Consider the following 16,516-nt stretch of genomic DNA (forward strand, 5'->3'; position numbering starts at 1 on the left):
ACAGTAAAGTGGTGCTGGGCTACATTCATAATCAGTCCAAACGTTTCTATGTGTATGTCCACAACAGGGTCCAGAGAATCCGCCAGTCCACACAACCGAATCAGTGGAGGTATTTACCTACGGAGCATAACCCAGCTGACCATGCTTCTAGGTCCGTTCAAGCCTCACAGCTCACCAGAACCAACTGGTTCACGGGTCCAACATTTCTATACAAGTCACAGCCAAGCAGCGAGCAACAAGAGACCTTTGAGTTTATCAACCCAGACGCAGATGTTGAGATACGACCACAAGTTACAACCTGTGTTACAAGTCAAAAGGACAAGTTGCTGGGTTGTGAGAGATTCACGAAATTCTCTTCCTGGAAGTCCATACGGAGAGGAGTTGCAACACTCATCCATGTGGTTTGTTCCTTTAAGGCAAGCAGCCGAGGAACCAATGGATGTAATGGTTGGCATTGGTGCCCTAAACCTCTCACAGCTGACGAGTTGTCCAAGGCAACTACAGTGATTCTTCTTGCTGTGCAACAAGCTTCTTTCCTTGAAGAGCTAGATGCTCTCTCCAAGGGAGCCGATGTTTCCAAGAGAAGCGCTCTAACGAAACTCAACCCGATCATAGATGCAGATGGTCTGCTAAAGGTTGGAGGCAGGTTGACATTAGCTGACTTAAGCGACAAAGAAAGGCATCCCGTCATTCTGCCAGGCAAACACCATGTATCCACGTTGCTCATCAAATACTATCATGAGCAGGTCGAGCATCAAGGTCGTACCATCACAGAAGGTGCCATTCGAGCTGCTGGCATATGGCTAGTTGGCGGCAAGCGATGCGTGAGTACTGTTCTTCACGGATGTGTCACCTGTCGAAAGCTTCGTGGGAAAAGAGAGAAACATGTCACGGTCTGGAGGGCAGACCTCCAGCTCCAGCTCTGGCTCAGCGGATCCCTCCGGACCTCCGAGCTCCTCCGGTGGCAGCGCGGGCTCACCAAGCTCGCTGAGCTCCTCTGCTGGCAACGCCGGTCCCTCCGGCTCGTTGAGGTCCGCCAGCAGCGGTGCGGGCTTCTCAGTGGGTGGCTCGCTGGGCTGCTCCGGCTCACAGTGCTCCTCCGGCTCGCCGAGCTCCTCCGGCAATAGCTCGCTGAGCTCCTCCAGCATTAGCCAGCTGAGCTCCTCCGGCTCACAGTGCTCCTCCGGCTCACAGTGCTCCTCCGGCTCACAGTGCTCCTCCGGCTCACAGTGCTGCTCCTGCTCGCTGAGCTGCTCCTGCTCGCTGAGCTCCACAGCTGGCGACGCGGGCTCCTCCCGCTCGCTGAGCTGCTCCTGCTCGGGCACGCTGAGCCGCTCCTGCTCGGGCTCGCTGAGCCGCTCCTCCGGCTGCGACACGGGTATAGATGGTCGGTGATCCGGAGGTGAAGATGGCGATGCGGAAGCTGCAGGTGGCGAAGATGACGGTCGAGCGGGTGATGTGGATGGTGAAGTCGAGAGTTCTGCGGTCGCTGCAGTCTGATGGGACGCTGGTGGAGAAGTAGCTGCAAAGGGCGGAGGTGATAATGGTGCGGCAGCTACTCGTGGTAGACTGGACAGCGATGTAGAAACAACAGGCGGGTGACATAATGGCAGGGTAGTTCCAGCAGGCATATCAGCCTCCAACTGAGGATGAAGACGAGAGGCTGACTGGACTGGCTGTGCTACGGCTACAGGCTGGGCAGCTGGCTGTGCTACGGCTACAGGCTGGGCAGCTGGCTGTGCTACGGCTACAGGCTGGGCAGCTGGCTGTATAAACATAGCCCCAGAATAAACAGTTCTAGACGAAACGGTCCTAACTCCTGGGTCCGAAGGAACATCAGGAGCACAGTCTCTTGAGCCAGGAGGAAAAAACTCGTTCTCAAAACTAACATTGTCATCCTCCCAAACAGGAGAAACACGAGCTCTAGGGTTCACGGAGCTGGCATTCACAGCCTTGGGGGAAACAGTCTGTTTATCCCTAGGCACGAAAGGTGAATGAAGGGAGACTCTGTCACTCACCCTAGGCGGTTGTTTGAGCCGAATCCCTGGCTCGCTGGGCTGCTCCGGCTCACAGTGCTCCTCCGGCTCGCCGAGCTCCTCCGGCAATAGCTCGCTGAGCTCCTCCAGCATTAGCCCGCTGAGCTCCTCCGGCTCACAGTGCTCCTCCGGCTCACAGTGCTCCTCCGGCTCACAGTGCTGCTCCTGCTCGCTGAGCTGCTCCTGCTCGCTGAGGTCCACAGCTGGCGACGCGGGCTCCTCCCGCTCGCTGAGCTGCTCCTGCTCGGGCACGCTGAGCCGCTCCTGCTCGGGCTCGCTGAGCCGCTCCTGCTCGGGCTCGCTGAGCCGCTCCTCCGGCTGCGACGCGGGTATAGATGGTCGGTGATCCGGAGGTGAAGATGGCGATGCGGAAGCTGCAGGTGGCGAAGATGACGGTCGAGCGGGTGATGTGGATGGTGAAGTCGAGAGTTCTGCGGTCGCTGCAGTCTGATGGGACGCTGGTGGAGAAGTAGCTGCAAAGGGCGGAGGTGATAATGGTGCGGCAGCTACTCGTGGTAGACTGGACAGCGATGTAGAAACAACAGGCGGGTGACATAATGGCAGGATCGTTCTGTCACGGTCTGGAGGGCAGACCGTGGGGGATGTAGGAGAAAGGACCCAAAACGCAGACTTGATGGAATGAACAGTGGGTTTATTTACAGTGAGGTAATTGTACACCACACATTAAATCTCCAAAAGTGCTCCCTCGACTCCCGTGACGTGTCTTCTCCCAAGTGCTGGTGCTCTCTGCCCCTGTGCCTTCACACACCCCGTGTGTCTTGCAGTCCTGTGTTCCACTGTCCTCCTGGGGAAAAACACAGACACAGCCGTTATGGCACCAACTCCGGCAGGCATACACTTTAACAACACTAGAAACACTGACATGGAGTCTAACTCAACGATCCTGCGCCGGAGGAAGCTCCATCGCTCTGTTAAGTAGCTCCCCCGACGATCCTGATCAGAAGCAGGTGTGTGGTAAGCTAGGCGTGACCAGCAGCTGGCAGGGCCACACCCATCAGGCCTGCAGGTGGCTGTCCTTCATCCTCCAGCCTCACACACATACACACACCAGCATTGAACACAAGAACACAGTGCAGCAAACATACATCCAATACACTAATAACAATAAAGGTCCACACTGTTCACGAACCCCGAGTCCCCGGAACCGGGTCCGTGACAAAACAAAAGATGTCAGACCTGCCGCAAGAGAGACTAAGCACTTCACCACCCTTTACCTACACTGGTGTGGACATTTTCGGTCCTTGGGCCGTGATAGCCAGGCGCACAAGAGGAGGTATTGCTCAGAGTAAGCGTTGGGCCGTTCTCTTCACTTGCATGAGCACACGTGCAGTCCACATAGAAGTGATAGAGTCTTTAGACACCTCTTCGTTCATCAACTCCTTGAGAAGATTCTTTGCGATCCGAGGTCCTTCTGAACACCTATACTCAGACTGTGGAACCAATTTCGTTGGTGCTTGCAAAGAGTTGGAGTTCCAAAAAGTTTTGTCGAAGTCAGAAGTTCAGAGATACACCAACAATCGCGGATGTACATGGCATTTCAATCCACCTCACTCCTCGCACATGGGCGGTGCGTGGGAACGCATGATAGGAATTGCAAGGAGAATCCTAGACTCAATGCTGATGCGTACTCCCTCCTCCAGTTTGACCCACGAAGTCCTGTGCACCCTGATGGCGGAGGTGACGGCCATCATCAACTCCAGACCGCTTGTCTCTGTCTCTTCAGATCCTGACGTCCCTCAGATACTTACCCCAGCAATGCTTCTCACTCAGAAGCAGAGTGTTCCACCTCCTCCAGGAACATTCACTGAGAAGGACCTGTATAAACAACAGTGGCGCCAAGTGCAAAGATTGGCTGACCAATTCTGGAATCGTTGGAAACGCGAATACTTGCAGACACTGCAACTTCGTTGTAAATGGCAAGAAACCAGCCCAAACATCGAAAGAGGTGATGTTGTCTTGATGAAAGATGATAGTACATGCCGGAACGACTGGCCCATGGCTCTTGTAACAAACACTTTCCCCGGTGGTGATGGAAAGGTCCGCAAGATCGAGATCCGGGTCGTCAAAGACGGAGTGGCCAAAGTGTACCTCAGGCCTATAACGGAGGTTGTTATGGTTTTAAAGAACCAGGACTGAAAAGGTTATGTTGTGGTTTGAATATTGATATATGGCATCTTAACAGATACCAGACGGGGAGTGTTCCGCTCTTAATTTATTGCAATATAGGCGCTCTTTGCAATGAGCTAATTTTATTTTGAAATTCGTTTTATTTTGAAAACCAGTTTCAGGAAGTGACAGGATGTCAGCCATGTTTGTTTAGTTCCTAGCGGATCACATGTGGGGAAATTTGATCCAGCGACATCTGCCTTTTGTTTGTGCCATCGACACCACCGTCTGTAAGTTTCATTTGTATTGAATTGTAGGATTGTATTTTATGTATATTTTGTGGAAATATTTGCTGTAGATGAATACTTTAGTAGCTGTGTGCTAACGCTAATGGATGTGTATTGGAATCTAATTTTGTTGTGCTAATGATGCTAGGTTAATTTTAGCTATGTTATTTGTATTTCAGTTTTACTCCATGAGGAAATACTCACTAATTAAAAGGAGTTGGACGCTACATCCTGACTTCGCGCAATATTTCAAGTGGAGTTAGGCTACTGCTGAATTGTGTAGCGTACACACACAAGGAGAGCAGGATATTAGTTTTTCAGCCACTCTGAGACAGGGTATTTCTAATTTTAGAGATGTTGCGCAAATAGAAGAAAGCAGTCTTACATATTTGTTTAATATGTGCTTTGAAGGACATATCCTGGTCAAAAATCACTCCAGGGTTCCTCACAGCGTTACTGGAGGACAAGGTAATGCCATCCAGAGTAAGAATCTGGTTAGATACCATATTTCTAAGATTTTCAGGGCTAAGTACAATAACCTCAGTCTTATCTGAATTACCGTATTTTCACGACCATAAGACGCACTGTACTAAAAGGCGCAGTCTCAGTTATGTGTGCCATTACTGTATTTAACACACACATAAGGCGCACTGGATCATAGGGCGCATACAAGTACCGTATGCGTATTTAAAAATAAAGCGGGAGCAAACCTGAGTTCGGTACCTTACTCACATTTCTATTACCGGTAATCGTCATCATCAACAACACACAAGCATACAAGTGTGCGTATTTAAAAATAAAGCAGGAGCAAAACTGAGTTTGGTCCTCATCCTCTGTGTCTGAACAGCTGCGCTAAATCTCCATCAAACATGCCAAGTTCACTTTCTTCACTGTCAGAGTCACTTTCCGTGCCGTGCGGCTCCTCGGAAATGATGCCGGCTTTTGCGAAAGCTCGAACAACAGTGCCAGCAGACATGTTAGCCCAAGCATCTACAATCCATTGGCAAATTGTGGCGTAACTCGCCCGGCGCTGCCTTCCACTCTTGGTGAAACTGTGGTCTCCATCGGTCATCCATCGCTCCCAGGCCGCTCGCAGCCTTACTTTGAACGGGCGGTTCACACCGATGCCCAGCGGTTGGAGCTCCTTTGTCAGGCCTCCCGGAATGACAGCAAGCTCACAGTTCATTTGTTTCACTAGTTTTTTCACATCGGCTGTGAGATGGGCACGCATAGAGTCACAGATTAAGAGCGATGGTGATGCGTGGAAAAAAACCACCTGGTCTCCTTACATACACCTCCCTCAGCCATTCTTTCATCATTTCCTCATCCATCCAGCCCTTTTCATTTGCCTTAATGATGATTCCTGCTGGAAACTTCTCTTTAGGCAAAGTCTTTCGCTTAAAAATCACCATAGGCGGCAGTTTCTGTCCATTAGCATGGCAGCCAAGCACAACAGTGAAAGAAGACTTTTCATACCCCGTTGTGCGTATCGCTACCGTGCTGGTCCCCTTCTTCTCCACAGTGTGACTCACCGGGATGTCAAAAGTGAGCGGGACCTCGTCCATGTTAGTGATGTGGCTGGGCTGGATGTTTTTGTCGCCGATGTGTTTGCTGCAGTAGGAGCGGAAGATGGCCAGCTTTTCCTTATAATCCGCTGGAAGTTGCTGCGCTACCGTAGTCCTGGTCCTGATGGAAAAATGGCACCGTTTCATAAAAAGTGAAAGTGAAACTGCTTTTAGCCGAATGGTGACCGTCGAAACGCTTCTCCCGCTCGTTCTTTGCTCGATGATCCACCGCTCGAGTCTTTCCTCCAACTCGGCCACACTTCACCCTTTAGCGTTCTCATTGTGTTCTCTACTGCGTCCTCATTACAACACACAGGGCGCACTGCGCTATAGGGCGCGCCGTACTTTTTGAAGAAAATCTAAGACTTTTAAGTGCGCCTTATGGTCGTGAAAATACGGTAAGAAGCAGAAAGTTAGAGGCCATCCAGGTCTTTATGTCTTTAAGACATTCCTGCAATTTGACTAATTGGTGTGTGTTATCTGGCTTCATGGATAGATAGAGCTGCGTGTCATCTGCATAGCAGTGAAAATTTATGCTATGTCTTCTAATGATACTGCCTAGGGGAAGCATGTATAATGTAAACAGAATTGGTCCTAGCACTGAACCCTGTGGAACACCATAACTGACCTTAGTGGGTGAAGAGGACTCTCCATTTATATGTACAAATTGGAGTCTACTAGATATATATGATACAAACCACTGCAGTACCTGTAATACCTACAGCATGTTCTAATAGGATATTATGGTCAACAGTATCAAATACTGCACTAAGGTCTAGCAGGACAAGCACAGAGATGAGTCCACTGTCAGAGGCCATAAGAAGATCATTTGTAACCTTCACTAAAGCTTTTTCTGTGCTGTGATGAGCTCTGAGACCTGACTGAAACTCTTCATATAAGCCATTCCTCTGTAGATGATCTGTTAGCTGTTTGACAACTACTCTTTCAAGGATTTTTGATATGAAAGGAAGGTTGGAGATTGGCCTATAATTAGCTAAGACTGCTGGGTCTAGAAATGGCTTCATGAGTAAAGGTTTAACTACTGCCACCTTGAAAGCCTGTGGTACATAGCCGATTATTAGAGATAGGTTGATCATATTTAAGATCGAAGAATTAATTAATGGCAGGACTTCTTTGAGCAGTGTTGTAGGAATGGGGTTTAAAAGATACGTTGATGGTGTCAGGGATCTGTGTGCAGGCGGATGGAGAGGAGGATCCAAATGCGAGACTCTGAGACTGAATTGAAATTGAGAACCTTAGCTTTATTGCTGGTGATAAACGACAACGTGAACTGAACAATGACTCTGAGAACTGAACAATGACTCTGAGAACTGAACAATGACACTGAGAACTGAACAATGACACTGAGAACTGAACACACAGGCATAAATCTGAGGGTACGACGCGACACTGAGCACAGGAAAACACAGGGCTAATATACACAAGGTGGTAATCAGCGAATGGGCAACAGGAGGGAGACACAGCTGGGAGAGATCAGGGTTAACGAGACGGGGGGAACCAAGCTGCCCACACTAACATAAGACGCAGACCTTCACAATAAAACAGGAACAAGAAACCATCACACTAAGACACAGACTTGACATTTGAGAGACAGACAGAAAATGACACATGGAACTAGACATATACTAAGCAGACCCAACCGAAGAACAAATCCTAAACACAAACATGAAACTCTAATAATAAACATCATCATCATCATCATTAACACAACAAGAGAACAAGAAAACAATCCCTGATGCAAAATTACACCAAAACATAATAAACTCAAAATACTGGGTCCACCGGAACCAGAACCGTGACAGATGGTTTGGAGGAAGTAATTATTGAAGTTAATTCAGAAAGATCAATTGGAGAAAAAGAGTCTAACTTAAGGTTTACCTGTCAATCACATTCAAATGGGACCACCCGAGTCTAACTTTGTCTTACTGCTCAATGTGTAGATCTCAAGTCACAGATCTACACATTGTGCACTTCTTGTGAGGAACCAATCTCTAATCAAAATGTATTTCAGGCCCCGCCCTTTCACCTTCTTTTTCCCAGATGGGTGGAATCCAAAATTCATCAACACGGCATGTCAATAAAAGGGAATGGCAAAGCAATAAAATGAAATGACTAGGGTCAGAAAATCTGAAAGCTGTCATGAGCTCATTTTTACAAAGTAATTTGTTCTTGTTCGTTTTGCTGTATTCTTATTTTTCTCATACTATACCCTCTTCTCTGTTTCCCTCCTCGTGCCAACTACAGGAGCAATTTAATCTAAACAGAATGCAGAAGAGTGGAGAGGTCATCCTGGGAGGACTGTTTCCAGTCCACTTTTTCTCAAGCATTCCTGACCTGTCTTTTACCTCACAGCCACAGCAACCTACTTGCCATAGGTGAATATGAAAAGGAAACAACAGAAAAAAATAGAGAAACAGGACAAACCTAATGCTAATATAAACATAATTGTAATATCTAATTATATTGTGTTGATTAATAAAGCTCAGCTGTTTTCTAAGTATCCTGATGTATTTTTCAAATCAAAATGTTTTTTGTTAGTTTCTATGTACAAGGATTTAGACAAGCACAAACCATGGCTTTTGCAATTGATGAGATCAACAACAACTCCAACTTGCTACCTAATGTGACTCTGGGATACACCCTTTATGATAATTGCGTTGAACTTGGAATTGGATTCCGTGGAGCATTGTCATTAATCAGTGGTCAAGAGGAACAGATTATATTACACAATACATGTGTTGGAAATCCTCCAGTTGTAGGGATTGTGGGTGATTCTTCCTCTACTCCTTCTATTGCTATCTCCAGCATCTTAGGTTTGTACAGAGTACCTCTGGTAAGTTTTCAGTTTAATATTATTTTTGTTTATATTAACTTAATTGTACATTAAATGTTTAAAACAATGTACAATATACAGTCTGTATCTTTCACAGGTGAGTTATTTTGCCACATGTTCCTGTTTGAGTGACCGTCAAAAGTATCCATCCTTCTTTAGGACGATCCCAAGTGATGCTTTCCAGGTTAAAAATCAATCTGGACAAATACAAAAAGTCAACAGCAGCTGATGAGCAGCACTCATGTTTTAATCTGTTCTCACTTAGGTACGTGCAATGATTCAGATTCTAAAATATTTTGGCTGGACTTGGGCAGGTCTGCTCATCACTGATGATGATTATGGACTTCATGCAGCCAGATCCTTACAATCTGAGCTGAGTGTGTCTGGAGAAGGTTGCCTTGCCTATGTTGAGGTTTTACCCACTGACAAAGACACAGATGAACTCAGAAGGATTGTGGATGTGATGAAGAAATCCACAGCTCATGTTGTCATTGCCTTTGTGTTTGAGACTCACATGATAAACCTTATGGAAGAGGTGCAGTTTTAAAAGAATTTGTTTCTCTAAACTGGTTAATACATGTATTATGTCTTTTATTTGAATGAGTACAGAAAAATAATGGTATAGAATTCGTAGAAGTCAAGCAAGCACTTCAATATCATGATGATGTCAGTCGTTGCTATTTACAATACTGCTTTTTACAATGCACAGATAGAAAGGCAGAATGTAACAGGCCTACAGTGGTTGGCCAGTGAAGGCTGGACAGCAACAGCTGCTGTGCTTCAAACACCTCAGCTCATGCCATATCTGGGTGGTACACTGGGCATCGCTATTCGTCGAGGAGAAATACCAGGGCTCAGGGAATTCCTGTTACAAATACGCCCTGATCTGCTTGACAGTAATAGCTATGGAAAGACAATGGTGAGAGTTCAAAACTTTACTGTATTAGCTGCAAAATTTTAATTTTGTCCTTTTTAAAAACAAAAAACAAACAGCAGGTGCACACAAACACAGCTATTAATAATATATTTCAATCATATATTTCAGGTGAATCAGTTTTGGGAATTCACATTTCAGTGTAGATTTGCTCCAGCTCCACCAGGCTGGCTGGAAGTTGGAGGAGCATTATGCACTGGACAGGAAGATCTAGAAAATGTGAATACTGAGTTCTTGGACATTTCCAACCTCCGGCCTGAGTACAATGTGTACAAAGCTGTTTATGCCCTGGCATATTCCCTTGATGACATTCTGCAATGCAAGCCAGGAAGAGGGCCTTTCAGTGGGCACAGCTGTGGCACTTTGCAATCACTGGAGCCTTGGCAGGTGTGATATTAATTTATACTTCATCTATGAGTAAATCATTGGTTCTATAATTACTTTCAGTACAACAAAATGTACCCTGTCGGATAAAAAAAAACAATTCAATACGATGAAATGAGCTGAAGAGAGCTAAATGGGTTTTTCATATTGAGCGAAAGTAGTGTTTAGTATATTTATATTAGAGCACATTAACTAGTATGCATATTTATTGCACAATTAGAGATATCCATGCTTAATTTAGAATTACAATTTAATGCATTTAAATATAAAAGTATAATAATTGTTAGATTTAATTTGGTTATTGGATATAGAATGTCACTGTCTGCACTGTGAAATTTATTTCTTGCATACTTATACCTTTAACAGCTTGTTTATTACTTGGAAAGGGTAAACTTCTCCACTCCATTTAGTGATCAACTGTCATTTGATGAAAATGGTGACGTTGTGCCAATTTATGATGTGATGAACTGGTTGTTGCTCCCTGATGGAAGCATTAAAGTTCAGAGTGTGGGTGAGGTTAAGGGGTCAGCTTTCAAAGGTGAAGAACTCATACTTGATGAAAACAAAATCTTCTGGAACTCTATATCAAACAAGGTTAAATATGCTTTTATTTGATCGTTACCTTTTATGACATTTACATTATATAGAATTGCAGCAGGCAATATTTATTTATTTTTTGTCCAACAGCCAGTTCAATCAATATGTAGTGAAAGCTGTCCACTCGGTACCCACATGATAAGAAAGAAGGGGGAACCCAAATGCTGTTTTGACTGCATCCCTTGTTCTGACGGAAAAGTCAGTAATATGAGCAGTAAGTGTATTTTCAGGGATTTTTTTAATCTGTCAGCATGACATGTTGAATTTCATTTTCATTAAATATAGTAGGCATTTAATTATCTTCCCCTTTCATCATCTTTCTCCCTTTTGCCAGACTCCTTGGAATGCACCAGTTGTCCAGAGGATTTTTGGTCAAACCCCCAACGTGACCACTGTGTTCCTAAGAAGACAGAGTTCCTCTCTTACCTTGAGCCTCTGGGTATTTGTTTGACAGCAACCTCATTACTGGGCACATTTTTATGTGCTGTTATTCTAGGGATTTTTATCTACCATCGCAGAACACCCATAGTACGTGCCAACAATTCAGAACTTAGTTTCCAGCTATTGCTGTCACTCAAGTTATGTTTCCTGTGTTCACTGCTGTTCATTGGACGACCCAGGCTGTGGACATGCCAACTCAGACATGCAGCATTTGGGATCAGCTTTGTGCTGTGTGTCTCATGCATTCTAGTAAAAACCATGGTTGTTCTGGCTGTGTTCAAAGCCTCCAAGCCAGGAGGGGGAACCAGTCTGAAGTGGTTTGGTGCTATGCAGCAGAGAGGAACAATTCTGTTTCTTACATCTATTCAAGCAGCCATTTGCACTGCTTGGCTTGTTTCTGCTTCCCCAACTCCACATAAAAACACCCAATACCAAAATGATAAGATTGTTTATGAATGTGTAGTTGGGTCTAGTGTTGGTTTTGCAGTGTTGTTGGGTTATATTGGCATGCTGGCTTTCCTCAGTTTTCTAATTGCATTCCTGGTAAGGAATCTCCCTGAAAGTTTTAATGAGGCCAAGCTCATCACATTCAGCATGCTGATCTTCTGTGCTGTGTGGGTGGCCTTTGTTCCTGTCTATATCAGCTCACCGGGAAATTATGCAGATGCAGTGGAGGTATTTGCCATCTTGGCCTCAAGCTTTGGCCTCTTGATCACATTGTTTGGACCCAAATGTTACATAATCCTGCTGAAACCAGAATTGAACACAAAAAAGGCTGTAATGGGTCATGGCACTGAATCATAAAAATGTTTTCACATAAATGAAAATACATGCATGAAAATAAATACATTTAAATGATTAGATTATGAATATAGAAATAATTTCATTCATACAAGACTGATATTGTTTATACTTGCATATCTTGCCATTCTAACTCTGATATGTATTCAGAAATATATTGACTAGGATTTATAATGCTCTTATATGACTTTGAATTTTCTTGAATTTTCTGCAAGATTTTTAGAATTTTAAACTGTATAACCGATACAAAAAACTGAGGGTCACCTTCAGTGAAGGTCACCTTCAGGTCACCTTCAGAACAAAGATGTTTTATTTTTGAGCAATAATTTTGGATTAAAAGCAATCAAGACATTATGCTTTCACTATTACGCATTCATACATTTCATAGAAGCTATTTTCTTTCTTGCTTGACCTGTTTAATCTTGCCTGATTTGTGTTGCGTATTCTGATTGATGGTACTGTGAAGATAGTGGAGGATTTTCTTTTTCACTAGGTGACAGGATGTTTAGAGGTTTCTCCCAACAGTTATTTAAAAGGGCCTCAGTGGAGAATTTAGTGGGGTTTGAAGCTAAAGCATTTTTATTGTTTACTGAGAGCTTTTACCTAACGTGCACAGGGGACCAAAACTCAAGACACACTTTAGGTCGCGGGCCAAACAAGGTAAACATTTTTTGAAAACACTAAAACATGTTTTTTAAACATAAATATAAATAAATATAGACAGGAATATTATTCCAAAATAAATAAACTTAAAAAAAATAAACTTTAACTTTAAATATTTTGCTCTTAACAAAAATATATCCTGTCAAAATTATGCAAGTTAGAAATATGAACATGCTGCCAAAAACCCCAGAAAAAATAAATGAAAGCATTTACAAGGTTCGAGCCGCATGTAGACAGAGCTGGGGCATTGCTTCAGGAATGGAACTAATAAACTGTGCAGCCCATTCAATGTCGTTCTTTGCCTTGAGTGTCCCATTACACTGCAGCTCCATCTGAATCTGCACAGGTGCAGTTTCCACATAAATGGGTTGGAAAGTAGCTCAAGATTCTCTTTTTGTGCTTCAAAATCACCAAAGTGTCATGCGAACTCAGTGCGCAGTGTGCTCAGTTTATTAGGAAAGTGTGCCGACTTGGTTCAACATTACTTGGCAACAGGGAACGTGAGGCAAGTTGCACTGGTGCATTTGTGACAGCTTCACTTGAAATGCCTTCACCGCATCATAGATGCCATGTCCATGACAGATTTCCTTGCTGAGCTCAAAAACTCTTTTGAGAACTTTTCCCCAACTCAGCCAACGGACCTCTGTATGATAAGGAATGTCGGCAAACTCTGAATCTATTTCCCACATAAAAGACTGAAATTGAGGGTGATTTAAATCTTTAGCTCAGATAAAATTTACGGTTTGCGTTACGGGGATTATTACATGCTCCATTTTTGGGACTTTACCACACAGTGTTTCCTGGTGTATGATCAGTGAGTGATATGCTGTTAACTCACTGGTACAGTTCTCCTCCTGCATCTTTACTCGCATCCTGCCGACTAGTCCACTTTTTTTCACCGCACAACACCGGTGCTCCATCTGTTGTAAGTCCAACAAATTTGTCCCAGGGCAGTTTCATGTTTGGCATACGTTTTCAAAAATGTCTTTTCCTGTCGTTGTCCCATGCATCGATTTATTGTCCAATATTTCCACTCCACGGATGAAGATGGCCAGCTGTGCAATGTCCATCATGTCTGTACTTTCATCCACAGCAAGAGAGTATGCAATAAAGTTTTTGCTTCTGTCACACAACTGTGTTCTTAAATCAGTGGCTCTCCAAAAGTTGATTCTGTTCATCTGGACGTAGTGTTTTCAGTGGGAGAAACGTTTCGTCACTCATCTAAGTGTCTTCTACAGTCTCAGCAGACTTCAGGATTTGTCAATCATATAAACAGTACATTTGCATAATAACTGAAACCAGCCCACTGAAGGAACAATGGGCTGGGAGGTCAGTTCCTTAATCATAATTATGCAAATTATCATGACCACTGATCAACAACCACTGATCAAAGCCCACTGATCAATGGCCATGAGTACCATTCACAGAGGGTTGGGGAATGGCTGCAATCACAGCATTGTAAGATAGTGAAAAATGTACCCTTAGGCCCCCTCCTCGATTCAGAGATGGTCTTTCCTTTTTCACGTAAATGACCTCCTTGACTCCGCGCTCAAACCAGCGTTCCTCCCTGTCCAGGATGTGTACATACTCGTCATTGAAAGAGTGTCCACTGGCTTGTAGGTGTAAATATACTGCAGAGTCCTGGCCTGACGAGGTAGCTCTTGTGTGTTGTGCCATCCACTTCGCCAGAGGTTGTTTGGTTTCCCCAATGTATAAGTCCTGGCAATCCTCCTGGCACTTAACAGTGTACACTATGTTACTCTGTTTGTGTCGGGGGACCCGATCCTTGAGGTGGACCAATTTTTGATGCACCGTGTTTTGGGGATTGAAAGCCACAGAGACCTGGTGTTTAGAAATAGTGCATCTCAACTGTTCCGATACTCCTGACACATACGGGATCACTACAGGTTTTCGCTTAGTCACTGATTGTCCTTCTCTCCTGGATTGGCTGGAGCTTTCTTTTGGTACCTTCAGCTGTGGTGGACCCCTAGAGGGCTCCACTCACACCCAGTGTTGAGGAAGTGTGTTGCTGTGTTTTGTGGCGTGATGTGTTCAGTTGATGTGTGGAGAGGAATAAAGAAGGAGGGAGAACTAAGAGCTCTGTGTCGTCCATGCTTACCTCCACATTGGTGACCCCTGACTCGAGCATGCTACGGGCCGAGGATAACGCAGACTCCGTTATGGATGCAACAGTGGCCGCCGGTCCTCCGCCTCCTGCTGCAGCTACGTTTGCTGTGGCGCTAAAACTGCCAGGCTTTTGGCTCCACGATCCCCCGTCGTTGTTCGTGCAGGTGGAGGCTCAGTTTGCCCTTCACAGCATCTTGGCTGATGACACAAAGTATCACCATGTGGTGGCCTCGCTCGACCCACTGGCCACCACATCGCGCGATGACCCTCCTCCGGGACCCACCCGCCCAAAGGGATATACGCCGCCCTTAAATAGCTGCTTCTTTGGCGCTATGCCCTCTCCGACACAGAACGAGTCGAAAGCTCCTCACCCTGTCAGGCTTGGGTGGTGGTACGGCTCTTGAGCTCATGGAGAACATGCTGTCATTGCTCGGGCCGGATGACGGGAGATTCCTCTTCGCCCACCTCTTCCTCCACCAACTGCCGGCTGCCGTGAGAGCTGTCCTCGCCAACTCCCTGCTTCTGGCTGTGAAGGATTATCGCTCCCTGGCTGAAGAAACGGAATGCATTATTCTGGCTAGCTGCACTTTCGACGTTCACGCCCTAGCTACGGACCTGCTGGGTTTTAAATGCACCTTAGAACACACATGCATCAACACTACAATGAGCGGGTGGAGGGAGGTTTGGAGTCTTCTCTCACCCCCATTCTCTGCGGCCTGCTGGAGCGGGGGGGCTAGGAGGAGGAGTTGGCCGTCCGACTGCGGTCTGGAGTGTGGGGCCTCCCTGCTGCTGCGGAGTCGGGGCGGTCTGCCTCCCCCCACCGCAGGGAAAAGGGTAACACCACCTGGGTCTGGGTGCAGTTCCCCCCTCCAGGGGCAGGGGTACCTAGACCCGGTTCGTAGAGTACGCTTGGGGAGTGTGATTGTGTGTACAGCGTCTCTTTATGTCTGTCTCCACGTTGGTTGAGTGTGGAGTAAGTGCATATGAGAGCATGAGGGTGGGAATGGATGTTTGTATCTGTGTGTGCCTGTATGTCTGTGTCTATATGTCAGGTTGGGTATCAGACGCCACCTCTCTGGGGACATCTTAGGCCCTCCAAGGTTTGGAGGCCTATCTCCCCCCACCACTTCCCCTGCCAGTGGCGGACTCCCTCAGACATCGGTGCGTTGGTGGTTCTTTGTGTCCGGGGATGGACGTCCAGGTACACACGGCTCACTCCTTGGCGGCCGCTTATTGGGGCCTGGAGCCTTCGGAGGTGGGGTGCCCCCGGCCTCTCGGCCTGGGGCTCGGTCACTCAGGCACGGCTGGCTGCCGGCGGAGCTCACGAGCGCGTCACTGCAACTCCCCCTGGCTTCTGCTCCGCGGCTGCTGAGTGAGCCCTCATCTGGGACTCTCCTCAGCTCTTTCTGGGACAGTGGCGCGGCTGCCCCTCTGTTGGTCTTCCTTGGTCTCTTGTGTTCTGGGGGCCTCTGGATGTCTGGAGTTTTGATCTCCTCCATACCTGCTTCATGCCCTGGAGGACGGGGCTGTGGCCCTCCCACACCCTCTAGCAGATCATTACATGAAGGAACCATTTAAAAAAAAACAAGCGCGTCCATGCTCACAGGTGTACACACGGGTGATCACACCCACAAACTACACCCTTTTTGGCTCCTACCTCAAAGCACACTGTGTTCTGTTGATCTTATGTGCTGCACAAT

The 16,516-nt window shown here is 46.1% G+C and overlaps 1 protein-coding gene across 1 annotated transcript; it reads left to right on the forward strand.

Moving 5' to 3' along the window:
• The first annotated feature begins 4,397 nt into the window (after positions 1–4,397).
• On the forward strand, positions 4,398–12,029 carry LOC146559914 (extracellular calcium-sensing receptor-like). Its single transcript, XM_085244367.1, has 10 exons — positions 4,398–4,453; positions 8,281–8,411; positions 8,575–8,869; positions 8,967–9,053; positions 9,135–9,404; positions 9,579–9,788; positions 9,915–10,190; positions 10,554–10,781; positions 10,875–10,998; positions 11,119–12,029. The coding sequence occupies exons 2-10, from the start codon at positions 8,302–8,304 to the stop codon at positions 12,027–12,029; spliced, it is 2,511 nt and encodes an 836-aa protein (XP_085100493.1). The 5' UTR covers positions 4,398–4,453; positions 8,281–8,301.
• Positions 12,030–16,516: the final 4,487 nt, after the last annotated feature.

The sequence above is a fragment of the Mchenga conophoros genome, linkage group LG14, assembly GCF_057382185.1.
Source record: "Mchenga conophoros isolate Kocher_MC1m ecotype Shallow Benthic linkage group LG14, M_conophoros_male_GT1.1, whole genome shotgun sequence".
Taxonomy (NCBI): Eukaryota; Metazoa; Chordata; class Actinopteri; order Cichliformes; family Cichlidae; genus Mchenga; species Mchenga conophoros.